This window comes from Aspergillus vadensis, assembly GCF_003184925.1.
Source record: "Aspergillus vadensis CBS 113365 unplaced genomic scaffold BO88scaffold_10, whole genome shotgun sequence".
In the NCBI taxonomy this organism is placed as follows: domain Eukaryota; kingdom Fungi; phylum Ascomycota; class Eurotiomycetes; order Eurotiales; family Aspergillaceae; genus Aspergillus; species Aspergillus vadensis.
Window position 1 is genome coordinate 407,067 of NW_020292048.1, and position 25,257 is coordinate 432,323.

Below are 25,257 nucleotides of genomic sequence, written 5' to 3' on the forward strand. Positions count from 1 at the left end.
GGCCGACCAGGATATGAGAAGATTGGCACTTATCTCCGCGTATCTTTGCCGCAATTGATATCTCCCCGCACGCCGGCCGTTTAATCTACATGATCGGCGTGTTCCAATGACAGTCGGCCACTTGCTGGATTTGCTTCAACGTGCAGGCAGGATGTCACTGTGCCATTTTCCGGTGGGGAGACATGAAGTTGGCATGACTACTTCTGCACCGCTTCCCCGCTTCGTCGGCAGGGTGTAGACTTTACGTCCGTACAGGGGACTGTTTGCATCATGAAGGTCGTCAACCAGATAGCTCTCGTATGGCAGCTAGCTGTCACTGCAGAAGCAGTAACGCCGGTTAGTGTTTCTCATTCTAAGTGAACTTAGACTGACGGTACAGTCGAAATTTGTCTCCCTCGATTCATACTTCAACAACAAGGCATTTGGCGTATATCCCGGCCAGACGTCGTTTGATGCATTGAATCAGTCCTATCCAGACCCTAGCATTATTGGCATCAATAGAACCTACACATCCACCCACACTGGCGTGGTCTACGGTTTCCCAGGCTATCGCGGGCCCACCCTCCCTGACAATGTCGTCTGTGAAGGCCAAACAATCATCGTGCCTCACGAACAGTACTTCTCAGCGTCCATGCTGGTGACGTCCGACGTCCAACTGTCCACCGTCTCCGGAAATGTGACATACACCTATTCAGACAATACTACTCTCGTATCAGAACTGCGCAGTCTACCTTGGTGGGCATTCCTGACAATCAACCGTGGCGAGATCATCTTCCCCTACCGGTATACCCACAACGACACCAACTTCAACACCTCCCACATCTTCGAATACACTGCAGCACTGAATTCCAACAAGTCTCTACATTCAATCACACTGCCAGTCACTACCAACACAACTACAGGCAGGCTGCACATATTTTCCATATCCCTATGGGAATCCACAGCCCCATCAGCTCAAGTACAATTCGTGCGTCCGACCCAAAAGTGGACAGAAAGCGGCAACCAGATAGTCGAAGTGACCATCAACAACCCAGGCACCAGCTGCATCGCAGGCCCAGGAGTCAACATATCATTATTTATGCCTGGAGTCCAAACACTGGAACCCGGAAACATCAAGCGACTCTGCCCCGGCGACCAAAAACGCGTCAACATCGGCATTAACGGCACAGCCAACGGAACAGCAACCGTCGTCCTGAACTACACCCACTCCATCCAGCATCAAACCTACCCCCACATCATCTCCCTCGGCCTAACAGAGTGGACCTCCGAGCTGTCCAGCCTCTCGCAACACGAAAGCCCGGAATGGTTCGACGACGCCAAATTCGGCATCATGATCCACTGGGGCCCCTATTCCGTCCCCGGCTGGGGCAATTCGACACCCTATGAAAGCTACGCCGAGTGGTTCTGGTACTATCCTCCCCACCCCACACCCCAATCCCTGTTTCTACACTCATCTAACTTGGCCAACAATCAGGTGGTACACCACGCACCGCGCCGCCGACAAATCCGACACCTACGACTACCGACTCCGCACCTTCGGCCCTGACTGGAACTACGACGACTCATTCCCCTCCTTCACAGCCTCCAACTTCTCCCCCAAAGCCTGGGTCGACCTAATCGCTGCCTCCGGCGCCAAATACTTCGTTTTGACCACAAAGCACCACGACGGCTTCGCCCTCTTCGACACCCAAAACACCACAAACCGCTCCTCCCTACACTACGGCCCCCGCCGCGACCTCGTCTCCGAACTCTTCACCGCATCCTCCCTGTACCACCCCTCCCTAAAACGCGGCACCTACTTCTCCCTCCCGGAATGGTTCAACCCAGACTTCGGGCCCTACGGGTTCGCCGAACTACCCGGCAACACCTCAACGAGCTGGCCGGGCATCATCGCCCGGAACCCCTACACGGGGCTCAACGAGCCCTACACGGGCCGCATCCCCGTCAGCGACTTCATCACGGACGTAATGGTGCCCCAAATGAGCATCCTCGCACACAACTACAGCACCGACATAATGTGGTGTGACTGCGGAGCCGCGAACGGGACCGCGTCATTCGCCAGCGATTGGTTCAATTCCGCGCGTGCAGATAACCGGCAAGTGACGATTAATTCGCGATGCGGGGTCGCGGAGGTCTCGGACTTCGATACGCCCGAGTATGCGACGTTTAGTTCGGCGCAGTTGCGCAAGTGGGAGAGTAATATGGGCATGGATCCGTATAGTTATGGGTTTAATCGGGCGACTGGGTGGCAGGAATATATGAATGCGAGTACGGTGGTCAGGGATTTGGTGGATATGGTGAGTAAGAATGGGAATTTTTTGTTGGATGTTGGGCCGCGTGCGGATGGGAGTATTGTTGAGAGGGAGGAGAGGGAGTTGAGGAGGGCTGGGGAGTGGATTAGGGGGCATGGGGAGGCGGTGTTTGGGACGAGGGTTTGGTGGGTGAGGAGTGAGGGGGTGGGTGTGAGGGCTGGGAGTGGTGATGGGGCGCAGGTGGAGGTGAGGTTTACGCAGACGAATGAAGCGTTTTATTTGTTGTTTCTTGGGGAGCCTGGAAACAAGGTGTATTTGGATGTGCCGGTGCCGTTGTTGGAGGGGGATAGGGTTGTGGTGGTGCGTGGTGATGGGGATGGGGAGAGGGAGGTTGAGTGGGAGGGCAGTGCGGCGGAGGGGTTTACGTTCATGGTGCCTGAGGGGGCGTGGGATGGGGAGGAGTTTTGTTGGGTGTTGAAGGTTGTGTATGTCACTTGATTGGGCTTATGATAGGTAAAGCTATGTAGTACATGTGGATGTGGAAGGATGAGGTCAGCATGCATGAGAGGTTCATATAGCCTCTTATATCACCTCATAGAACGGTCAAGCCAGACTAATATTACCAAACCTCCCATCCCTCCTCTGAACCGAGTATCGCATGTCCATAATCCGAAACGTATCTTTCATCGCTGTCCTCGCTCGTCGCACACTCCCTAGGTTCCGTGTCCGTTCTATCCGCTCTAGTCGATCCATAACGAACCGACGATGATCCTGATCATCCAGTGCGGTCTGTCCGAGAACGTATAACGGCCATAGTAAGGTCGCAGAATCAGGAAGACTCGAAATGAGATCTATCATTTTGTTCACTAGAGTCCGTTTATCCGTTCTTGGGATAAATTGCCTGCGATAGGTAGTGGAGCTCACCCGCTCGATCAGGTACAGGAATGCTGCTAGACGCTTCGTTTCCGCGATCCGAGCTATATCTTCTCTGTGTTGGAGGTGGGCTGGGAGGATCTGGGTGAGGTTAATGAGGTCGCAACTAAGGCGATGTGCTCTCAATATGTAGGTATCGGCTGGTCCGGTGTTTCTCATAATCTGTGACGTATTAGCGGTGTGTCGACAGGCTGAGTTGAAGACCGAGTAGGTGTACATTTACCGTATTGCCGTCAGAGGGTAGATCAGAAATATCATTGATGATGCCCATGAGTCGTCGTGAACAACCCATTATTGTATCGATCTAAAGTTAAGGTGAGACCGGGAAGGAAAGAAGTCAATGGGATGCAAACCTCGTCAAGATTGTCGTATTCTGACCAACCATATCGCCCATTTTCGTTGATCATTCCTGGCGTTGCCGTCCGACGCATGATATCGTGGGCGACGAAATACATTTGGAAGAACTTGCGCAATCCCTGGCTTGACGAGGCAGTCAAAGGCAAGCAGTTAAGAAGGTCCAGACCTGCTTCGAGGTGTTTCACCCAGGATGAATCGCACTTATCCGAAATCTATACCTAGCCATGTCAGCATTTATCAAAGCTGATGTTCGCCATACCACGTACGTCATAGAAGCATAGCATCAAAATAGTGCCTATTATGCCATCATCTATATTTCGAAGCTCGACTGCCTGCTGCAATCCCTGTATCGCTCTATCCTTGTATAATGCCGCCTCATTGGTATATCGTGCATCACCAAGCAAACGGAGCTGATTAGCTGCCACAGACACCATAGCATTCCGGAGAGTGGGATGGCAAAAGGCAAGTGGTGTGAGCAAGTTGATGTATGGGTTGTCATTGCTGCTGAGAGAACAATCCGGCCCAATGCTCTGAATAAAGTACTGGAGAAGATAGCTTTCAGAGTGGGAGTATTCCGACAGCGGATGGTTCAGAATGGAGCGTAGTTGAAGGGCATCGTCTGCTTCGCCAGGTACATCCTTCATGGCTGTGTCTTCGTCGGAATCATAGTCTACCTCACCCGTGTCCTCGAGGTAATTCTTCATGGTGAGATTGAGGAATACCCACCGCCCACTGTACGCATCTAGCGATATCATATTTCGATTGGTAGGCTTAGAGTTGCTTAGGCTGAGGATACTTCTTTGCTGCTTAGAACACGTTCCTATAGACATTCATGAGCCATACCCATGGTAATACCAACAATGGCGATCTGGCGAAACCCACCTCTACGGCCTAAACTAACTCCTTGTTCCACTGGTTCCTCCACGAAGGAAAATTCCTCACACGTCAGATCCAGTGTCCTACATCGAGTGCAGCGAGGCACATCCCCAATGCAGCGCAGGCTAAGGGCTTCATCCGGCGTCAATATGCCCGAATCGATAATTCTTCAGTCCAGGTCCGTACCTTTACACTGAAAGCAGCCAGAGCGACGATGAGTTTCAGCCGACATGTTCGGAGCAGAAGCCATGCATGTATGTGGTAGGTACAACGGAATGAGGGGTGGTTACAGGTGGAAGTCTGTCCCGGCCGTCCTGGCTTGCGTCTGTTCGGGGGAATTGGACGGAAGGAGGCAGCCCGCCGGAAGAGCGGGGAATGAGCCGGCGCTTATATTAACAGCACCAAGCTATGACTAGCTGCAGCCCTTAGAGCGACGCGGCCACAGCACATCCCTGTCACCCATTCTACCTATCCGGAATGTTACGGAAGTGAGAATTCGGCCCTACAGATAGCACATCGAGTAGATTGCGTGGCAGTTTGACCCAATAGGATACCAGATTACGTTCCCTAAAATTGAGACATGGAAATTCCTACTTTTTACTGGCCCCTCTTAAGGAAGCGTGGATAGCCAAACGTCATGATAGGCTAATAGAGACCAAATTCTATCATGTAGTATATCTAAAATTCGCTTGTTGAAAGTCTGTTCGATCGGCAAAAGCTTCTGTCAAATCTTCATTTGCAATCTGTGAATCTGGGTCAATGTTGGCAAGTCGCCGGTTGTATCTCAAGACCAACACCCAGTAAAGCCCCATCAGCCCGACGCATATGCAGTAGCATATTAACATGGCGATAAACCCGCCGGTATAGGCGGGCGCTTGACTGGCACGGAAGGTTTGGGGCCCGATGAGATTCCCTTGCAGTCACATCAGTACCTGTAACAACTGCAAAGATCACGCAATGTAATGAATAGAGGGTATCTAGCTTAGACTCACCAAGTGCATATCCAATGTACAGAATAGAATACTGCACAGTTTTCTTCGTGTGTCCAGCTGTATTAGCTTGCGCCATGGAGATTCCTTGCTTGTCAGCTTGCTAGATAGGCAATAATTCGCATGACACGTAGCACTTACCGACTACGTACGGTCCAAAATAAGTGTAAAGCTATAGCTCTGTGAGCATAAATACTAATTAACGGCTGGAAGGACTTACAAGGTAAATTCCGACTATTTGCCCTGCTACATTTGTTCGTGGGAGAGAGTACACCAAGGCTGAGCCGACAATGGGCAAACAGCATGCCATCATAGTAACGAGGCACCTTCGATTTGACCAGCGTGCAGCTAGCCAGGAGAAGAAAAATGCAGATACAGTGGACATTACTCCGGTCGGCATGTTCAGAAGGGAGGCCTTAACCGCAGTGAAGCCAAGATTGTTGATGAGGATACCACTAAATGTAGTCAGGCCTGTATCGTAAGCGATAGTAGAGCTACAAACGAGAAGACAGTTTACCTCCATTAGGAATGTTAATAGCAATGTTGAAGGAAAACAGGATCCACGTTTTTACATCCAAAACCGCTTCAAGAGCCTGTTCCCTTTTCCATTCTTTATTTATGATGCCGGTCTGATTTTCCGCTAGACGCTGGGTTGCATAGAATCGTTCCCTATCGGTGAAGAAGAAGGCAGTCATCGGGGATTCCGGTAGGATCACGAACGCTGTTATGGACCACACTGCGGAAAGAGAGCCTGAGTAATTAGCAAACTGCATCACTGCGATACATGGTTCACTTACCGACAATCAGGTACAGATATTGCCAGATAGCAAGAGGTGCAGAATCGGGAATATGCCCTACAGCCCAAGATAAGAAGCCGTTGATCACGGAGCTAAAAGCCGCGAACACGATTGCATTTCGTGGAGGTTGTTCCGTCTTTTTATAGAATCCGGCGACTATGAGGCTGATTGTAGGGACAATAATTGCTTCTAGGTAGCCTAGTGAAGGATATCAATTCGATGCCATCCTTACTGGGGTTGCTAGTGGGTGTATCTTAACGGGCCAAAACAGAACATACCCATGAAAAACCTCAACGCCATCAGTCCATTCCAGTTTCTCGATGCGGGTATCAGCAGAGCTAAGCACGACCAGCCTAGGGAGCACGAAGAGAGATACTTTGCGGATGGCAGTCGCTGTACGAGGAAGGAGGAAGGGCACATCCCGATGATTGCCTTATTCGGTGTCAGCTTTGGGTCATGGACAAAATCTACAAACACGTACACCTATAGATAGGATTGATCCAGCCCAGGAGTATTGTTGACCAACGAGGTGAAGATCTGGATACATGTCAGGACGATTTGCGATACGGATGAGCATCAATACCCTTTTCCAGTCCGTAGATTGCTGCGGTGCTGAGAGCAACCTTATCCACTGCCCCGAGAGTAGCGGTGAGCAGAAGCTAGCATTTATCAGTAAATTCTGATGCTTATTGTCCGGTGAGCAGCCTACCATGGGTACCAGGATGCAGTCGATTTTGCGCAACAATTTCCTTTCCATTTCCAACGTCATGGGAGGATGAGTTGTGCTATGAGCAAGATAGGCAGCAGCTCCATCCACTTGCTTTTCCAGCTCCATCTTTCCTGATGATAATGGCGACATCTCTACTGGCGTGTTCGTCTCTCCCAGGGCCATCTATTAGGGTCGGTGGATCACGGGATGGGCTCACGTGCCATCCTAACGACTCAATGTCCCCGATTTGTGCGCGGTGGAGACCATTATGGGTGAGAGATATATATTCGACTATCATTCCCCGCTATGCTGGTTGTATCACCCTCGTCCGAGATTGTCTGCGAAGACCACTGCACCGGGCGCTGGAAGGCAACTCTCGGGTAGGAAGCGCTTGCAGGGGTCTAATCAGTGTCACCCTAATCTGACACACTCATTGGTCCCCCCAACGCGGCCATGTCCGATGCATAAGCCAGTCAAGTTGAAGCACTGGCAATCGCATCTTCTTGATGAGGGGGTGTTAATTTCCAATGCCCGACAGTGGAGCTGCTGGGCGGCAGGTTATCAGATTATTGATGGAAAATCATCGGTCGACCAGGGATGCTGCCTTAGAGGGCACCGGCGCCTGAGGCCCTGGTTCCTTCCCCTCTCTCTAAGCCCAATGCGGTACCGATATTGCAGCTGGAAGTGACAATCTCCTCCTGCCATGAACTCGCGTCGAGTCATTCACACACAAACTGCTGACAATGACGGGGTTTGGGCCGAGAATCATGGATTGTCGGCGGATGGATCCGTTGAAAACTCGTTTGGACCTTCCTCGCTCCCAGGATGGCCTGTCCAGGAAGTGCAGCGGTGTTCTGTCCGATCTGTGAAGCCAGGCTATAAAAGACAGTAGCCTACAGTGCCGGAAAAGAATTTACGTAGCAGATCGACCACATTTTCCACTATGAATACAAGCGTGGGAAAGGTGAAAATTGCAATCGGTGCGAGTCCCTTGTTTCCATAGCTCCACGAAAGGTTTTGCTAATTTGGCTTGGCTTCTCCTTAGACCGAGGAGGCACTTTTACTGACGTCTGGGCCGGCCTGCCTGGACGGTCGGACGTTGTCTTCAAGCTCCTTTCGGTTGATCCCGCCAATTATGATGATGCACCCACAGAAGGTATTGCGTTTTGGCACGATACCATTAGATAGAAGCTAACCATGTCAGGTATACGTCGCGTACTATCTACATACTACGGCAAGGAGATCCCTCGCAGCCATCCACTCCCAAAGGCAGATCTAGAGTTCATTCGTATGGGAACAACGGTTGCAACAAATGCCTTGCTGGAGCGGAAAGGCACACGGCATGCATTTCTCGTTACCAAGGGATTCCGCGACTTGCTCAACATCGGATATCAGTCGCGACCTCGACTCTTCGACCTCGACATTGTCAAGCCGGCTGTTTTGTACGACGAGGTCCATGAAATTGATGCTAGAGTAACGATTGAAGGATTCGATGAAGACGTCGATGGGCTCTTCAATGCCACCGAAGAAATACCTGGTGTCCTGGTCCGCGGTACAAGCGGTGATATGGTGCGTATCTTGAAGCCAATAGACGAAGAACAAGTCCGTCATGTACTCAGGGATCTCCGTGGTAAGGGCTTCGACACACTTGCCGTCTGCTTCACCCACTCCCATATATTTCCAGACCACGAGGTCAGAGTTCATCAGTTGGCCATAGAGGAGGGCTTTAACCATGTATCATTATCCTCTGCCGTGGCAGCCAACATGATCAAGATGGTACCACGAGGCAGTTCAGCATCAGCAGATGCATATGTCACCCCTGAAATAAGAAGGTATTTAGCCGGGTTCATGAAGGGTTTCGAGGGTGGAAATCTTGACGGTGTGAGGTGCGAGTTCATGCAGTCCGACGGAGGACTCGTTAGCCACCACCAATTCAGCGGGATAAGAGGCCTCTTGAGCGGTCCTGCAGGTAAGAAATACCCTTATCTCTATTCTTCAATGATGCTAATTCTATAGGGGGTGTTGTTGGATACGCTCAGACCACTTACGACGAGATCTCCAAAATTCCGGTGGTGGGTTTCGACATGGGCGGGACGTCAACGGATGTGTCACGATACGGAGGGCAATTTGAGCATATATTTGAGACCACCACTGCTGGCGTGGCGATACAGAGTCCTCAACTAGATATAAACACGGTCGCCGCGGGCGGCGGCTCGATGTTGGCCTGGAAAAAGCGTCTTTTCGCAGTTGGCCCGGAGAGTGCATCGTCACACCCTGGACCTGCATGCTATCGAAAACGCGGGCCTCTTACAGTGACTGATGCGAATCTCTTCCTCGGGAGGTTACTTCCGGATTATTTCCCGAAAATATTTGGCGAAAACGAAAACGAGGCTCTGGATTCGGACACAGTACAGCGAATGTTTGACAATTTGACGGCGACGATTTACTCCGACACGGGAAATAAAATGAGCCCGGAAGAGGTAGCCTGGGGGTTTCTTGACGTTGCTAACGAATCAATGTGCCGGCCAATCCGGGCTTTGACTGAAGGAAAGGGATATGACATCGGTAAGTGCATGACTTGTAAATCTGTATACTGTCATTGACTTTGTCCCAGCAAACCATCATTTGAGTGTTTTTGGGGGTGCTGGAGGGCAGCATGCTTGCGACGTCGCACGCAAACTCGGTATATCCACCGTCGTCATTCACAAATATTCAAGCATCCTTTCCGCATACGGTATGTAGCAAAATCTCCCGGATGTGGACACGAACTGACCCAGTAAAACAGGAATGGCGCTCGCGGACTTTGTGCAAGAAGCTCAAGAACCAGTTAATGAAGTTTATGGAGATGAATCCCGTACCAGGCTTCTCGGTCGGCTATCACTGCTGCGAGATAAGGTTCGCCGCCAGCTAAACGGCCAGGGTATCTCAGATGGCGACATATCCTACCAGCGGTATCTCAACATGAGATATCAGGGAACGGAGACAGCGATAATGGTTCTGCAGCCAGCAGATGGCGATTTTAAGCAGGAATTCAAAAGAATGCATCTGCGGGAATTCGCCTTTTTGTCTCCTGACGAAAGGCCTATCATTGTGGATGACGTGCGCGTCCGAGGCGTTGGGTCTTGCGGCGGGCTTGAGAAATCAGATGGAAAGAGACTGGGGCAAAAGCTCAAGTACGCCTCTTTCAATGTTGCACGGCCGGAGTTTGTGGAGCGAACGGTACGAGGCCCGGCGTTTGTTGTCCGATCGTGCCAATGCTAATGGTCACAGACCAAAATCTACTTTCCAGGAACTGGAAAGATTTCCGCTCCGGTCTTTCTACTGCCTAAGCTGGAGCCGCTAACTCTCATCACCGGACCAGCTATTATTATCGACCAGACACAGACCTTGGTAATCACGCCTGGGGCAGAAGCCAAAGTGTTGAGTAACCACGTGGTTATCCATATCAACGACTCATCCAGCCAGATTATACGAAGTCCTGTCTCAATGCACAGAGTTCAGCTTTCGCTATTCGCACATCGCTTCATGAGTATTGCCGAGCAGATGGGTCGAGCTCTACAGAAGACGGCCGTGTCACTCAACATCAAGGAGCGGCTGGATTTCTCATGCGCACTATTTGGCCCAGATGGTATGTTGACAGATTATGAATAACATAGTTTGGACTAATATGACATAGGAGGACTGGTTGCCAATGCACCTCATGTCCCAGTACATCTTGGTTCCATGAGCTACGCGGTCAAGTACCAGCACGAGCTCCACGAAGGAAAGCTTGCCCCGGGGGATGTACTGGTGTCCAATCATCCTGAGGCAGGTGGTACGCATCTGCCAGACATCACGGTGATAACTCCGGTTTTTGAGAAGACGGGGAAGCAGATCGCATTTTACGTAGCTTCCCGCGGCCACCACACTGATATTGGTGGCCTTGGGGGAACGTCCATGCCACCGAACTCCACAGAGCTGTGGCAGGAGGGTGCTGCGATCAGGTCTTTTAAGCTTATTCATGCTGGAAAATTCGATGAATCCGGTATCACCGAAATCCTTCTTCGACCGGGTCAATACCCGGGTTGCACAGGGAGCCGACATGTGTCGGACAACATCTCCGACCTCAAAGCGCAGGTTGCGGCAAACCACAAGGGCATGATCTTGGTGCAGGATCTTATCAAGGAATACACCCTACCAGTGGTGCAGATGTACATGAAAGGCATCCAATCGAACGCTGAATGGGCGGTGCGGGACTTTCTTCGCGCCGCTATTATTACGAAGGGCACCCACCTCGTTGCTGAAGACCAAATGGATAACGGTTCAGTGATCAAGCTCACAGTCATAATTTGCCGGGATGGGTCTGCTGTGTTTGATTTTACTGGGACTGATTGTGAGCTGCTCAGTAATATCAACGCGCCCCCAGCAATCACCTACTCTGCCATTATATACAGCCTACGTGTTCTCATCGGCACTGACATCCCATTGAACCAGGGCTGCCTCACACCGATCGATGTCGTCCTACCAAAGGGCACATTCCTAAATCCATCCGCAGGCCCCGCTGTTTGCGCTGGGAATACTCAGACATCGCAGCGACTCGTGGATGTCATCCTCAAGGCATTTCGAGCCGGTGCCGCCTCTCACGGCTGCATGAACTGTATTGGCTTTTTTGGCGAGGGCGGCAAGGATGCCGAGGGTAAGAAGCTAAATGGATACGCTTACGCGTTCGGAGAGACAATCGGCGGTGGCTCTGGAGCAACATCCTTCCGGCCGGGGGCATCCGGTGTACATACGCATATGACCAACACGAGGATCACCGATCCGGAGAGCCTGGAAAAGCGCTATCCGGTCATCCTGCGAGAGTTTGCTATCCGCCCAAACTCGGGAGGAAAGGGGGTGAACAGGGGCGGAGACGGTGTGGTGCGAGACATTGAGTGCCGTGTTCCGCTAAGCTTCAGTCTCATCACTGAGCGCCGCACTGTTGCGCCTTATGGAATGAACGGAGGTGAACCGGGACAGTGTGGAGCAAATTACTGGGTTAGAAAGATGAATGGGGTAGAAGGGGAGGAGTGGCGATGGATAAATATGGGAGCGAAGAACATGGTGAAAATGGAGGCAGGTGATCGCGCTGTCATTCATACCCCTGGAGGAGGGGGTTGGGGGCGAGTGTTCGGTGAAGGGTTGTATGGGAAGGAAGAAATTATTACGTACCCGTACCCTCGAGCGTCGGGGAGTGTGGCAGCCCGTATGATGGCACAGGAGAGTTCTGCGTGACATGCCCATCGATTTACATTTCAGTTCTTCAGAATGTTTCGGGTTATGACTGTTGCTTCCGTGTTGATACCAACGGGTGGCTATCTGATATTTTGTTCGGGCTACGGGTGTTGAGCGCGCAGGCGTCGACCAACCCAGCCTACTTAATTAGTAATTATATAGACTGAGTTGATGAATTTCAAGCAATGGTTTAAAGTGACTGGACGTGCCAAACTTAATATCGAATTGACTTTCAACATCTCCCTGACACCTTCATGACGTCACATCCAACCCTACTATTGTCTCCTTGTATAACCTCCATCGCAATTCCACACAACCACACTATCCCCATCGTCCACATCACCTATACACATACTTATCCAAATTCCACATTATTACCTACTACACAAAATCAAGGCCCAAAATGCCCCCCACCACGGCCCCTCACCCCGACCAACGCGGCATCGAACCGCACCCCGACCTCCCCCACAACACCGCCCACGAAGTCGACTACACCCCCCACCCAGAGAACTCCGTGCCCCTGCCCCCATCCCGCCAATCCATCCAAGACCACATCATAGCCCTATACTGCGGCAGTGCGTCCGCCGAAGACATGAGTGTCTACGCAGAGCAAGCCGTCTACGACGATCCATTCAGTTACTGTGATACGCGGTAGTAGCCCCCCCCCCCATCACAAATCCCCATAAAACCCTATACTGACAACTATGGGATCTGGTACTCAGGTACAAAATCGCTGGTCAATGGTACGGCATTCCGAAGCTCTTCAGCAAGAGCGAGAATCTGGGGACGGAGGTGGTGTCGAATACGGACGATGAGATGGTCTGGAAGCAGAGACAGAAGTATACGTTTCGCGGGATTGGAGCGTCCCGGACGGAGGATAGTTTGGTGAGTTTGAGGTTGCAGGGTGGGGAGGATGGGGAGAGGGTCGTTTATCATAAGGATATGTGGAGTGAGAAGGATTATGATCATCAGGGATTCGGGGCGCTGATGAAGAAGGTTAATGGGTATGTTATCTTATTATTTTCTTTTGTTTGTGCTTTGGGGTTTGGGGTTGAGAGGAATCGGGCTAATGGTTTGGTTTGGTTTAGGGATAAGTTGACGGGGATTACGAGGCCGCCGGAGGAGCTATAGAGTTTTGATAGTGTGGTGGGATGGGATGGGATGATGTTGGTGTTGAGGTCTGGAGTATGGGAGGGGAGGTAAATGTGTTGATATTCGAGCTGTTGGGCCATTTCATTGTGGTATATTTATGCTTCTATGTTGGTGGCATGGTGTTTGATAGGTGGGTATGTTGATAGAATGTATAGTATAGGAGTTTATTGTTCACTGTTACATCTGTCGAAGAAACAATCCTCCTAGACACTGTACAGACTCACGGGTTCGTTGGATTCAATGAGCCCAATCAATCAATCATGTGTGGATATATAATCAGTACCATACGCTAAAAAATAAACATAATCATTGCATGGAATCCATCACCCCACCCTTTCAAGTTATGCATAGTTACATTATGATGTGCAAATTGCTTTTCTCAGACCACACGTAAGCTATACTGTAGAGGAATCATGTTCGTCACCACATCACACGTCGGGCCACCGGAAGCGATGCATGTATATCACCATTATACTATATCTGTAAGAAAACAACCCACCTATCACTACTACCGAAGGAAGTACACAGCATGGATCCCTACAAACCCATACCCCCTCTCCCATAACAGTACATAAGTCCCTCCCAACGACTTCTATTTCCCGCGAAGATACACCCGAATATTCCCATAAATTAAGTAAGTAATAATGACCCACCTGCACAGCACAAAATCGGACAAAGAGAACCCAGAAAGAACTTAATCAAAGCCTGGGCGGACGTAAGGTTCGGCGCTATATCCCGCTCTCGAAAAAGCAAACAAGGATATATATTGACTGTGGCGTTCCGCAATATGCAGGTTGGGACATGATGTAATCTGATCGGTGTGGTGGATTAAGTTGCGTTCGGCTGTTCTCGGGGATATACAGTACAGGTACTTCGATTTATAGGTTTATCAGGGAAGTTGGGCAGGGTATGTAGGAAGACGTGGCTGTTCAGTTTAGTGGGTTGCAATTGTATATGGTCGGTGCTGTTGATGAAGTTTGGGATCATAGGTTAGAGTATGGGTGATGGATAGAGGCTAAGTACGCGGTTGCATGACATGTTTCTTCGCCCTATATTGGTATGGTCTCATGCTGGATATCCAGTGATGTGTGCGCGCTAGACATATTCGGATCTCTTCGTCCTGCATGCGACTTGTACAATGAACTACTAAAGTGCTCCGAAGAGTTCAATTAGTAGTAGTAGGGAGAAACTGCTGAACGCATGCACTTGATAAGATATATTGCAAAATATTTATACCCCTGCCATCACTGCATCACTACTCCTATACAATCACCCTATAACACCTTCACCCTCACCCCCTGAGTCCCCGGCTTCGGATGCGGAAGAAACATATCCCGATAGACATCGACCGATTCACGTCCCGTCTCGAACAGCTCAAACTCAAAGTTCCGATACACATTCGCCAGCGAAATGTACATTTCCGCGTAGGCGAGGTTGATACCAAGACACGAGCGGGTCCCGCGACCGAACGAGACGAGGTATCGTGTCAATTTCCGCCCGTCTGGCGCGACAGGGTCGTCGAGCCAGCGCTCGGGTTTGAAAGTGTATGAGTCGGGGAAGATCGCTTCGTCGTGCGAGACTGAGTAATTGTCCATGCTGATGATGGTGCCTGCGGGGATGGTCCAGGTTTTGTAGATGAGGGGGAATTTGTCGCTGACACGGGGTGAGCGTTGCACGATGCCGTAGGACATGCGGATGCCTGTTCATAGGTGTTGTGATTAGTTGTGGTACTAGTATGTAGTAAGTCAGAAGGGAGGAGATGCGCACATTCTTGGATACATCCCGTCAGGTAGGGGAGCTTTTCTAGCTCGCTCAGCGGAGGAAAGTTGGTTGGATCGGGGATCGCTGTTATCAACTCTTCGCGCAGACGCTTGTATATCGACGGAGTGCTGAGAATGTGGTAGCTGGCGACGGCCAGAGCATATCGCGTGGTTTCGAAGCCGGCTCCAATGACGGTAAAGGCTTCCTCGCGGAGTCGTCGCAGGGTCAGCTCTTCAGGTGGTAAGCCGCCTTCTAGCAGAGCGTTGAAGACGGTTTTGCGTTGAGATTCTTTCATCGTCCCGTATTCTTTGCTTCGGAGGATATCCGTGATCTGGGATGCCATTTCCTGTGACAGTTAGTAGCGGCCCTGGGTTATACTGGATATGTATAGGGACTTACTCTATTGTAATGGTTGATGGACTTCAGGCCAGGATTCATTGTCTCCACAAACTTCTGAGGAAGTGCATTCATAATAACTCCCACCCAAGGAAACTGGACCAGAACATGCACCATGTCGAGTAGATCAAACATGGCTTGAATAAAGACCGATCGAAAGTCCGGTGCATTGATGAAGCCATAACCGTCGTTGAAGCAGTAATGAACAATGATATCAGACGCAATACATCCCCACATCCAATCAAGACGCAAAATCTTGCCAGTGCCTTGGTATTCACGGCGAAGCCGGTCGCAGAGCTTGTACAGCTTATCCTGCATCATGGGGGTAGCATTTGTAATGGCCCGCTTGGAGAAGAACGGGTTGAGCGCAGCACGTCTGGGCTTATGAGCCTCATGTTTTGGGGTGGAGAAGGTACCCTTGGCATTGTCGAAGCGATACTGGAGATGTTCTGGCTTGTTCCACGGGAGGGAGTTGGAGAACATCTCCTCGAAGAACGATGAATCCCTGATGTGAATCTCATTCGGGCTGATGCGAATGATGGGTCCTACAAAATGTGGTAACCCTGTCAGCTTGCCAACTCTGTTTGCCAAGGCATTGCCCATAGTTTCGTGACTTACCATACTTGTCGTGCAGTTTGTGGTACTGAAACAAGAACTGCCCCCCAGGCAACTTGAAAACCTCATAGTAGGTTTCATACCAGTATGTCAAAGCAGCCAGCTTGGGACCAGGAAAATTGGCCAAGGGATGAAAGGTGAGTCGATAGATTCCCAATCCGACGGAATAGACAATCAAGGTGGCCGTCAAGACAGCACACAAGGCAATAGGAGAGTCAGCGACCGATGAGAGGCCGGCCACCAGGCCTTGGATCAAGCCCATGATGCCAAAAGAGATACATGAGGAAAGAGGAGATCCGCGAACGGCAAGGATCCTGGCGGGACGTGCAGATATATCTAGATAGTCGTTTGTGGGTAGCAGGGGGACCGACAGACAGACAGACAGACAGTCAACATAGTTGTCCCGAGGGCTTGGGTCCGCGCCAGAAATCCCGGTCACGGATTCTGCAGTGGAGTTTGACAGGCCCCCTTTAGTGGACCGGGCCCGTGCGAACTATGCCCTCTAGTTGGAGCGTCAATTGGTAACCATCCAGGGCTGGACGGACGGCAGCGGCAATGATTCGAGCACAACTGAAGAATGGACTCCGCTGATAGACAGTCGCTGCCTTTTCTGCAACGCGAGGAGCAAGAATCCAAGGTTGGTGGTTGGCCAGGCTGAAGGGGATGATGGGGCGGATCGGCCGCCCGGCTGCTGTAAGCCCTCAAGTCAAGTACTTTGTGCATGATTCACGCATCGCCATGACAAATCTACGTTGAGTCTATTCAATAACGAGGATGAACCTTAAAAACTCAAGGTCGAGGTCACTGTGGGCAAGGCATCCAAAGGTACTCCAAGGCACCATGACGGGAATCCGGTTTTGTGCCAACTTTGGGCCTTTCCCGCGACGGTGCGGGCCCGGGAATTTTGCCCTCCACTGGCCCTTGGCTGTCATACAGCATACAGTGGTACCTCTCGCCTATAGACTCTCGCTAGTCGCTAGAGTCTTTGAAAGGGATATTAGAGTTTTGCTGCTTTGACGTGCGGCCGTCCAAGCTGAAAGTTACTTCATACTTGGGCGGGCCCAATTACTATTCCCAATCCAGACTAAGATAGCCGGGGTGTTCGCAATTCCGAAGTCAGTCTGTGTCTCTCTCACACCCTCAGACTCAGCCGGGGATCCACCATTCTGCAGCGATACGAAGTGGATCCCCTCCCAACATCTCACCAACAGGGGCTGTCCATTCTGCTGGTTTTCTCTGATTGCCTCTCCTGAATGGCCTATTCCCTCCATCACAGTGGAGACGCCTGCAACTTGGGGTTCCTACTGTTTTAGGGTAAGTCCCGGGGTTTCCGTCCCGCGTTGACTGTTTACTGATTTTGTATGTTGCACTTCACGGTGATGCGAATGATGTGCCAACCTCCTACCTGCATAGGGGATGTACTACCCACATCCGACGCACTTCTGCACGGCCCAAAAAAATCATCATGCACTCCCTAATTCGTCATCCCCATCCCCCCCCCCCCCAGGACAACACCGCCAGCCTGGGAGAGGCCGGGCTTAGACCCCGACCAGTCACACTCGATAATAAGCTTCACCGGCATAATAACTAGTCAGTGGGGATAATCTGTTCTCCCATCCCGAGGCTGAGTCCGGAGACCTCCAGGCTCGTCTTAATCAAAGAAAGTCCGATAGGTCCACTCCCCACCCTTCGTCGGGATTGGCCTTCTGCTGCATTCCTCAAAATCCCGTCAATGGACAGAGTGGTGCCATTAAGTCTGACCGCCAACGTTCACCCATAATGTTGGCGGACGGATGGCTGACCCATCCTATCCTGGCACAGAAGGCCAATGCTCTACCAGTGATTATGCTAGCACAGAAGGAGCTGTTACATGCAATTTCCTTTCCGTGTCTGCACTAACAATACGTGGCACATCTCTTCCAAAGTTGCCTGCTCATCGTCCCTGCAATAGGGGCATCTGACAAGAGTCACGGCGACATCGAATTCTCCTTTAATGACCTGCAGGTATATCACATTTGGAACCTTGCAATTCACGATTGTCAGAACAAGAGGCCACCAGGGACTGGTAAAAGCGTCTCACGAAAGTACTCGAGTCCAGAACAATCTACCTGACTAGCGTGGTAACCTAAAACTCGCAGCAGGCCAATGAACGCTACAACCCCTCATCTTCATGCGTAACGGATGCATTCCCCACTGCTCGTCTCTGCAGAGCAGTCATACCATGTGCCCTCCTGTAGTTTTCCCGTTCACCCGTTGCACGTTGGGACGCATCTGTACGGATCGTTCCGATGTGCGAATGTCGGTCATGCGGCGGTTGCCTATCCACCGAGCCGGGACCGGCAAAGCCAGTGAGGACGTCCCCATGACATGTGGAAGGATGCCTTGAGTTGATGTTACGTAGGACGACCGCCTGACTCAAGGGATCTGTTGCCTCGCACATGTCGACATGGCATCACAGAGCCAAGTATTTCCAGCTACCCGGTGCCCGGTTACCTGAGGTTCTTTGATTTCTGACATTTTGTGAGAGCAAGGCGTGACTAGGAATTGCTGTGTCGTCTGTTGTGACACTAGTCGGGAACGCAGCTGTCGTGGAATGATCTCACGCCTACTAAGATGCTCTACTCGCTAGCCTGTGCTAATTTAACTGAGACTGCATTCCCCGACGAATGATTTAAGTCTACTAACGCTCAACGCTGCCTACTGTTTCGAATGCTGCTGCTTTCCGTGACGGCGACCCTTGCGAAAAGCACTATACCCAAAGCTGATCGAGGATAATTTTCAAAACTCTTCCTTTAGGTTTAGATCAGAGACTAACTCAACTTCGGAGAAAGACTGCTTGTAATAGTGGCTGCGGTGAAACGACACGACGCAGTCAGGATCCGTGGCCTTATTTAGGCTGCTCCTGGGAAGGATCAAAGTCCCCGAATGCGTCGCCGACTCCCTCTCCGCGCAAATACTGCAGCGGGGTCTGAAAGCCCACAAACCCAATGTTGGGACTGGATACCTCGTATCCCATCACTTTCTGAGCCTCTGGAGACCAGGACAGAACTTCTTCAGCTGTGTTGGCAAGATAAACGTTCTCCTCCTGTCGATGGAATCCGCGCGTGAAAAACATGCCATGTACTACCCGTCGCTCATTTTGTGTGACGTTCGCGCCCCCTGCATGGTACAGTCCTCCCAGCATCACCCAGCAGTCGGTCACATCCAACTCCGCGGCGATGGCCTCGTCCAGCTTGGGTGCCCGGTCGGAACCCCACAGGTGGCTACCGGGGATGGCGACGGTGGCACCATTCTCGACTGTTGTCTTGATCCCGGGAACCATGAAGGCCATCATTACATCCGAGCCCACCCGATAGCCCGTGGTGCTCTGGTCTTCATGATCCACATGAAAGTTCTTGTCGTCACGATGAAGCCGCTGTGCCTTGGCACCAGGCCCTATGTCGAATGTCATCGCGATCGAGCAGATCGCCTCGCTGGTATATGTATGCTTTGTTTCTCCATAGAAGTTGGAGGTTGTCTTGTCAACAAACCTCGCTGTCAGAGCACGAATGAGTGGATTGACCAGCCAATTTTCCCGGGCAGTTTTGCTACGGCCTGCGAGGTTCGCACAGCGGCGTGTTTCAGGTGGAAAAAGGTCACCCTGATATTGTTAGACGTGCAAGGGTCCAAAAGGGTCTGCCCACCTACCTTCCAGGGCTTGTCAGCATCAAGGTAAGGCTGCACTTCCTCGTTGACCTGCTCTATAGTTGCCGCATCAGTGAAATCCTTGATGATACAGCAGCCATCCTTGATGATGGCTTGGATGATGGCCTCCACGTCGGCCCGGTCGATGCGTTGAATCGGGAGCTGCTTGACAGCCATAACAGCAAGAGAACTCTTTCGTGGTGATATAGCACGATGGCAGTCTGCATATCGAGCGGTAGGACGGCTTCTTATCTGTTCTTGTGGCAGCTTGATTCAAGTATGTGACCCCGAAGCGGAGTATCTCCAGGCTGTTTTGGCAGGTGGAGCCGCAGCCGCCAATCATCCTAGAGCCCTTCTCCGCATCTGGCCGTCTTGCGACGACATGAATGGCAACTCGATCCCTACTAGATGTGTCAAGGTGATAACATATCATAGGCAAACCCCGCATCAACAGCCAATCATCATGGATTCAAGTATCGCTACTATTCTGACGTGCCGACGTAGTCATGCACGGGCTTCCTTACAGTCTAGAGAGGCTACAGACGCGCATTATGGCTTCCCATGCTGCTTGTTTTTCCTGTCGAGCCAGGAAGTTGAGATGCGACCGAGCCAGGTCCCGGTGTTCGATGGTGAGAAGCGGAAGCTCAACCCTGAGCGCCCATCGAACCCACCGCGTCTGCTTTGGCTATCTCCGCGCTGGCCACATGCACGAGACTGCCCTGGAAGAGCTACATGCACGCAGCAGACCTTTGTTCAGCGGTATTACCTTGAGGTGGTAGCTTATTTAAGATACAGTCACCACAGATCAGTGTGGTAGGACGACAACTAAAAATGCCTCGGAGCTGCTTTTACACACGGTACATCGCTTGCATCCATCTTGAATGAACTGGACAAGCAAGGGGATCAATATGAAAACAGCTACATGCTGGGCAACGGGCTGTTCCATGTATTCCATCAGGCTCTGCTTGAAAATTATCGACAACCGTCAAACAACAATATAAACCCCCAGAGACTGGCATTTCCCACTGCAGATAATGGACTCGACTATGTCCCAGGCATCAAGCCGTTGGCATTTCATGACGCGGTCCTCCAGGCTGGACATGTAAATTTGCTTTTCCCATGTATGCCGTATCTGAAGCAATTGAAACTCAGACCAGGCAGGCCTTCATTAGATGGCTAGAACGATGTGGGGAGAGTACCAGAAACCGTATGTTTACCGTGGCCCTTGAATTTGTCCAGAGGGTATGGCACGTTCGAGACCTCTCTGGAATGCCCAACATTCCGTGGACTAGGATCCCGAGAAGACCTGATGGGCTAAGAATGGTGCTTTTGAATTAACTCGGAACGAGCACCTGCGAAACCCCTTATCTTGCCAATCGTTCCCGTGCTTTAGCAGCAACCAACTGAGGTCCGAATCCCCGCCTAGCTGATTAGCGATAGGTCAGGAGCGAGTCGGATCAACCACTGCTTGCCTCTTATCAGTGCGGAGATCTTGGTTCGGGAAGGTGAGAGCGAGTTGATAAACCGATAGTCACATTCCCTATATGCAATAACTTATTCTTAAGATCAATTTGTTTCCCTTGCTTTGGCGATCACTCAATCGCCCACGAACTGAATTACTACTCATCTTGCTGTCATGGAATCCCAATTGAAAGTGATCAATGGACCAGATAGCTCCTCAAAAGTATGCAGTGAGAAAACACTGGATCTCACGTCCACACAGTCGGTGGACGAAGGTCACATAGACTCCAACGTGGAAGGATCGGGGACACTGCATCGAACATTAACTCCGCGCCTGATTCACGTATGCACCATGCCGCAACCCAAACCACACAGTAATACTGACTAAGACAGGTAATATCTCTGGGTTCCAATGTCGGAAGTGGTTTATTCATAGCGACGGGGAAGGCTCTAGGCGAGGGAGGCCCAGGAAACATGTTCATAGGCTATTTGATCGTCTGCATCGGAGTCTGGGCCAACCTGCAGACATTGTCTGAGATGACGATCGCTTTTCCCACGTCAGGCAATTACATCGACTACGCCGATCGATGGGTTGACCCAGCATTGGCTTTTGGTGCTGGCGTTGCAGAATGGCTAGGTGAGTGGCCGAGCTCAGACATTGTAACGGGCATATGAACTCATCTATTGCTAGGATGGACGACGGTGTTTGCGTCCGAAGGGACCTTCTTCGTGCTTTTAGTCAACTTCTGGGCCGATGGGGCCATTCCTGAAGCAGCTTTGCGTGAGTCTGCTTCAGCCTATACGCACGGCACCTGCTTACATCTGTAGTCACGATATACCTGGTTATCTGTTTGGCGGTCTTCTTGGTGCCGAACAAGTATTTCGGCTGGCTTGAATACTTTGGCTCTTTGGTCAAAGTGCTGCTATTCCTCTTCATCACCATTATCTCACTGGCGATAATCGGCGGAGCCGGTCCGTCGGGGTATGTACGAGACGGAAGTACATGGACAGAGCTCCCAGCATTTAAGAATGGTTTTGGTGTTAGTACCCCATGCGAATCGTGTTCCGATCAGAGCTAAGCCAAGGATGCAGGGATTTGCCAACGCCGCATTACTTGCTATCTGGGCCGCTGGTGATCAAGTCTTCATCGGAGTCATGGGCGGCGAGGCCGAATCTCCTCGCTACTCGATGGCACACGCAGCCAATCTAGTCCCGTGGCGAGTAGCAGTCTTCTATCTCGTTTCCGTGGTGCTCGTCTCGATCATTGTTCCCTCAGACGATTCACGACTACTAGGCGGCTCCAGCGTGACTACATCCCCGTTTGTGATTGCCGTCGAAGACGCCGGAATCAAGGGTATTCCCAGTCTCATCAATGCGTGTCTAATCATCGGTATCCTCGCCATCGCATTAGAAGGCATATTCCTTCCGTCTCGCATTCTCCGCACCATGGCACTACAAAAACTACTACCCTCGTTTATTGCCAAAGTCGACGATAAAGGTCGTCCAAGATGGGCACTTGCCATTACTGCCGTTGTAGGGGTTACAATCACCTACATGAGCTTGAGCGGTGAGTCCATTGCACTTTTCATCCATAACTTCCCTAGCAATACTAACGAAGACAATCATAGCCGGCGGCCTCGAAGTCCTCAACTGGCTCATCGCCATAACCAGCGCCTCCTTCTTCACCAACTGGGCTATCATCGCAATCACCTCGTTCCGCTTCCGCGCCGCCATCAAAGCCCAGAACAGCACGCTGCTAACAACTCCAGCCTACGCATGGCACTCCCCCCTATGGCCACTAGCCCCAGTCACTGTTCTTATCATATCGACATTACTTCTTGTCTGTCTTCTCTATCTGGGGATCAAACCAGTAAGAGACATCCCCCTCTCTACCCGACACACTAAGCTTAACCCCTAACCCCATGACTAATCGATGATAGATCGACGACTCCTTCTCAGCATACAACTTCTTCTCCTACACCATCGGACTCATATTGATTATCGTTGCCACGGTACTGTACAAGATTATCTTTCGGACCGAGTGGCGCGATCTAAACACTGCTGATTTGGGTACGGGAAGGGCGGTGTTGACTGCTGAGGAGATTCGGCGGTTGGATAAGTATTATGGTATGCCACGGTGGAGGCGTGTGGGGGCGTATTTGCGGATGTGGTGATTATACCGCTGTCTCTGGTGGTTTGTTGTGTGGGTAGTTGGGGTGATGTGTGATATGCTTGTTTTTTTATACAATTGGTGGTTGATCGCAGATTCTTATGTTGGGTGTACGTGTCTAGGTGTCCTAACTTAATGGCGCTCTGGTAGTAAATATATTGGTATTCATATCATCATCTAGCTTGGAGGACGTAGAGTCGCATCTAGTCTAGAATGGCGCGGGTCTAATACCTGGAGAAACCCAAATAGAAAGTAAGAAGTCAAGTACTAACCCAAGCGCCCAAATCCCATCATATCTATCCATCCATCCATCCCAAATAGCAATCCAAAGTAGTCACCAAAAGCACAAAGCACAAAGCAAGCATCCCAAACCCAAGAACACCATACTCGTCACACATGAAACATACAAACCCCCATAATACATCAGAAAAGCCATGGTATCAAAATCAAATCAAACACTATCCCCACTCTCCCCACTTTCCCCCTTCCTCCTCGACTCCCTCCCCTTCTCCGACCAGGGGAAATGAAACACAGGAACAAGAAAGAAACTATTACTATCGTCCGCGATGCCCGCAAGTGCAACATACCAAGCCATAAACGCACCCAGCAATGCAAACAACCCACCCGCTTTAATAATCTTCGCGTTGGGTACCTCCGGCGCTGTGCGATGAATATACCCAACTGCTAGGAGGAGAAGGGCGACATCGACGGCTGCGAAGAGGGCGCAGAAGACGTAGGTTGATTTGAGCGTGCAGAGCCAGAGGAGGAAGGTGAAGATGAACCAGCCCTGTATGTATTTTATTCCAAATCAGTCTTGGTGGGGGGTATGGGCGTGGGGAGGTGGTGGCAGTAGTACCATTAGGAATAACCCGAATGCGTCATAGAACATCGACAAGCTGCCATTATTGGCTGCTTTGTAGGCGCCCTGAATGTCGAATCCGCCGGGGATGAAGACTATGGATAGGGAGATCCAGAATCCGCCGTAGGAGGAGAGCGCGGTTGCGCCGAAGGTGTTTCCGGCGGCCATTTCCCTGGTTTCGTTGGTTAGTGGTTTATGGTTGGGTGGATGGAAGAATTGAGTTTCTGGGTTGGAGGCATGTACGTACCACATGCCCGCGAGAAGCTGGACAAGACCTCCGTATGCGAAAGCAGGCCCGACGATGATGTTGGGGGTGGCGATTCCCAGCGTCTGCATGTTGATGCAGCCCAGGAGGAATGTCGTGAGCGCAAACCCGCAGAGTCCTAACGGTGCGGGATTGGCCATCTTACGGCGCTTCTGGGGCTTCCATAGACCCGGTTGGAGTTCGCCTGCGAAGGCCGGATAGGTGGTTCCTGCCGTGTTGACGTGGGCGAGGGGCCCGAAGTCGAAGTGGAAGGAGTCATTGGGAGTCGCTGTGGAGGTGTTTGTTCTCACGAGGGTTGGTTCGGTGGGTGGGGGTTTCTCTTGGGAACTGGGGGTGGAAGACATTGATGTTGAGGGGAAGATGGAGAGGTTGTCTGAAGGCATTCTGTCTTCATTGAAATGGTGTAGAATATGAAGATAGGGAATTATACTGGGGTCTTTGCTATTTAGCTAAATAGGAGAGGAATACAGTATCTCCAAGCCAGGGGCCTGCTCGATCGTCTTCCCCAAGCGGGGGATCGACGGGTAGTATCTGGATCGCACATGGCGGCCTAGGGGAATTGAGCTTGATCTTCGATCTAATTGAGTGATGATGCTCGCTGAAGATATGGGGTCTCAAAATTGGGACGAGGTTGATATCATTACTTAGATGCAATGGATGGATGCGCCAGTGGAAATCCGGGGAGGTGCTGGGGCAGTGGAGAGCCAGTGCGGAGAAGCTGTCCGTAG

The 25,257-nt window shown here is 51.1% G+C and overlaps 8 protein-coding genes across 8 annotated transcripts; 4 read left to right on the forward strand and 4 right to left on the reverse strand.

Moving 5' to 3' along the window:
* Window positions 1-270: 270 nt before the first annotated feature.
* Window positions 271-2,750, forward strand: BO88DRAFT_461908 (alpha-L-fucosidase; the record flags this gene model as incomplete). Its single annotated transcript, XM_025711198.1, has 3 exons — window positions 271-336; window positions 380-1,407; window positions 1,475-2,750. 3 exons carry the CDS (start codon window positions 271-273, stop codon window positions 2,748-2,750), a joined length of 2,370 nt encoding a protein of 789 aa, XP_025563311.1.
* A 121-nt stretch (window positions 2,751-2,871) lies between these two features.
* BO88DRAFT_425203 (MFS general substrate transporter) lies at window positions 2,872-7,039 on the reverse strand (the record flags this gene model as incomplete). The annotated part of the gene is made up of 14 exons (XM_025708811.1): window positions 2,872-2,965; window positions 3,013-3,153; window positions 3,564-3,754; window positions 3,809-4,072; window positions 4,178-4,362; window positions 4,425-4,543; window positions 5,214-5,331; window positions 5,411-5,494; window positions 5,549-5,579; window positions 5,658-5,878; window positions 5,925-6,143; window positions 6,205-6,402; window positions 6,788-6,863; window positions 6,914-7,039. 14 exons carry the CDS (start codon window positions 7,037-7,039, stop codon window positions 2,872-2,874), a joined length of 2,067 nt encoding a protein of 688 aa, XP_025563312.1.
* An 817-nt stretch (window positions 7,040-7,856) lies between these two features.
* Window positions 7,857-12,166, forward strand: BO88DRAFT_461924 (5-oxoprolinase; the record flags this gene model as incomplete). The annotated part of the gene is made up of 9 exons (XM_025711199.1): window positions 7,857-7,893; window positions 7,959-8,069; window positions 8,118-8,882; window positions 8,930-9,478; window positions 9,528-9,647; window positions 9,699-10,132; window positions 10,184-10,541; window positions 10,590-11,947; window positions 12,008-12,166. The coding sequence occupies 9 exons, from the start codon at window positions 7,857-7,859 to the stop codon at window positions 12,164-12,166; spliced, it is 3,891 nt and encodes a 1,296-aa protein (XP_025563313.1).
* A 327-nt stretch (window positions 12,167-12,493) lies between these two features.
* Window positions 12,494-13,582, forward strand: BO88DRAFT_404541 (uncharacterized protein). Its single transcript, XM_025706652.1, has 3 exons — window positions 12,494-12,817; window positions 12,889-13,170; window positions 13,255-13,582. Exons 1-3 carry the CDS (start codon window positions 12,570-12,572, stop codon window positions 13,295-13,297), a joined length of 573 nt encoding a protein of 190 aa, XP_025563314.1. The 5' UTR covers window positions 12,494-12,569; the 3' UTR covers window positions 13,298-13,582.
* A 784-nt stretch (window positions 13,583-14,366) lies between these two features.
* On the reverse strand, window positions 14,367-16,696 carry BO88DRAFT_443543 (cytochrome P450). Its single transcript, XM_025710032.1, has 4 exons — window positions 16,094-16,696; window positions 15,479-16,020; window positions 15,086-15,425; window positions 14,367-15,017 (listed from the first exon to the last, which is right to left on the reverse strand). Exons 1-4 carry the CDS (start codon window positions 16,350-16,352, stop codon window positions 14,593-14,595), a joined length of 1,566 nt encoding a protein of 521 aa, XP_025563315.1. The 5' UTR covers window positions 16,353-16,696; the 3' UTR covers window positions 14,367-14,592.
* A 1,918-nt stretch (window positions 16,697-18,614) lies between these two features.
* BO88DRAFT_443544 (phytanoyl-CoA dioxygenase family protein) lies at window positions 18,615-19,951 on the reverse strand (the record flags this gene model as incomplete). The annotated part of the gene is made up of 2 exons (XM_025710033.1): window positions 18,615-19,730; window positions 19,778-19,951. The coding sequence occupies 2 exons, from the start codon at window positions 19,949-19,951 to the stop codon at window positions 18,978-18,980; spliced, it is 927 nt and encodes a 308-aa protein (XP_025563316.1). The 3' UTR covers window positions 18,615-18,977.
* Window positions 19,952-21,410: 1,459 nt separating this feature from the next.
* Window positions 21,411-23,409, forward strand: BO88DRAFT_339627 (proline-specific permease; the record flags this gene model as incomplete). Its single annotated transcript, XM_025703037.1, has 7 exons — window positions 21,411-21,578; window positions 21,629-21,872; window positions 21,927-22,016; window positions 22,064-22,275; window positions 22,328-22,802; window positions 22,864-23,105; window positions 23,176-23,409. 7 exons carry the CDS (start codon window positions 21,411-21,413, stop codon window positions 23,407-23,409), a joined length of 1,665 nt encoding a protein of 554 aa, XP_025563317.1.
* A 166-nt stretch (window positions 23,410-23,575) lies between these two features.
* Window positions 23,576-25,042, reverse strand: BO88DRAFT_35469 (acetate uptake transporter family protein). Its single transcript, XM_025703681.1, has 3 exons — window positions 24,512-25,042; window positions 24,262-24,436; window positions 23,576-24,192 (listed from the first exon to the last, which is right to left on the reverse strand). The coding sequence occupies exons 1-3, from the start codon at window positions 24,910-24,912 to the stop codon at window positions 23,857-23,859; spliced, it is 912 nt and encodes a 303-aa protein (XP_025563318.1). The 5' UTR covers window positions 24,913-25,042; the 3' UTR covers window positions 23,576-23,856.
* Window positions 25,043-25,257: the final 215 nt, after the last annotated feature.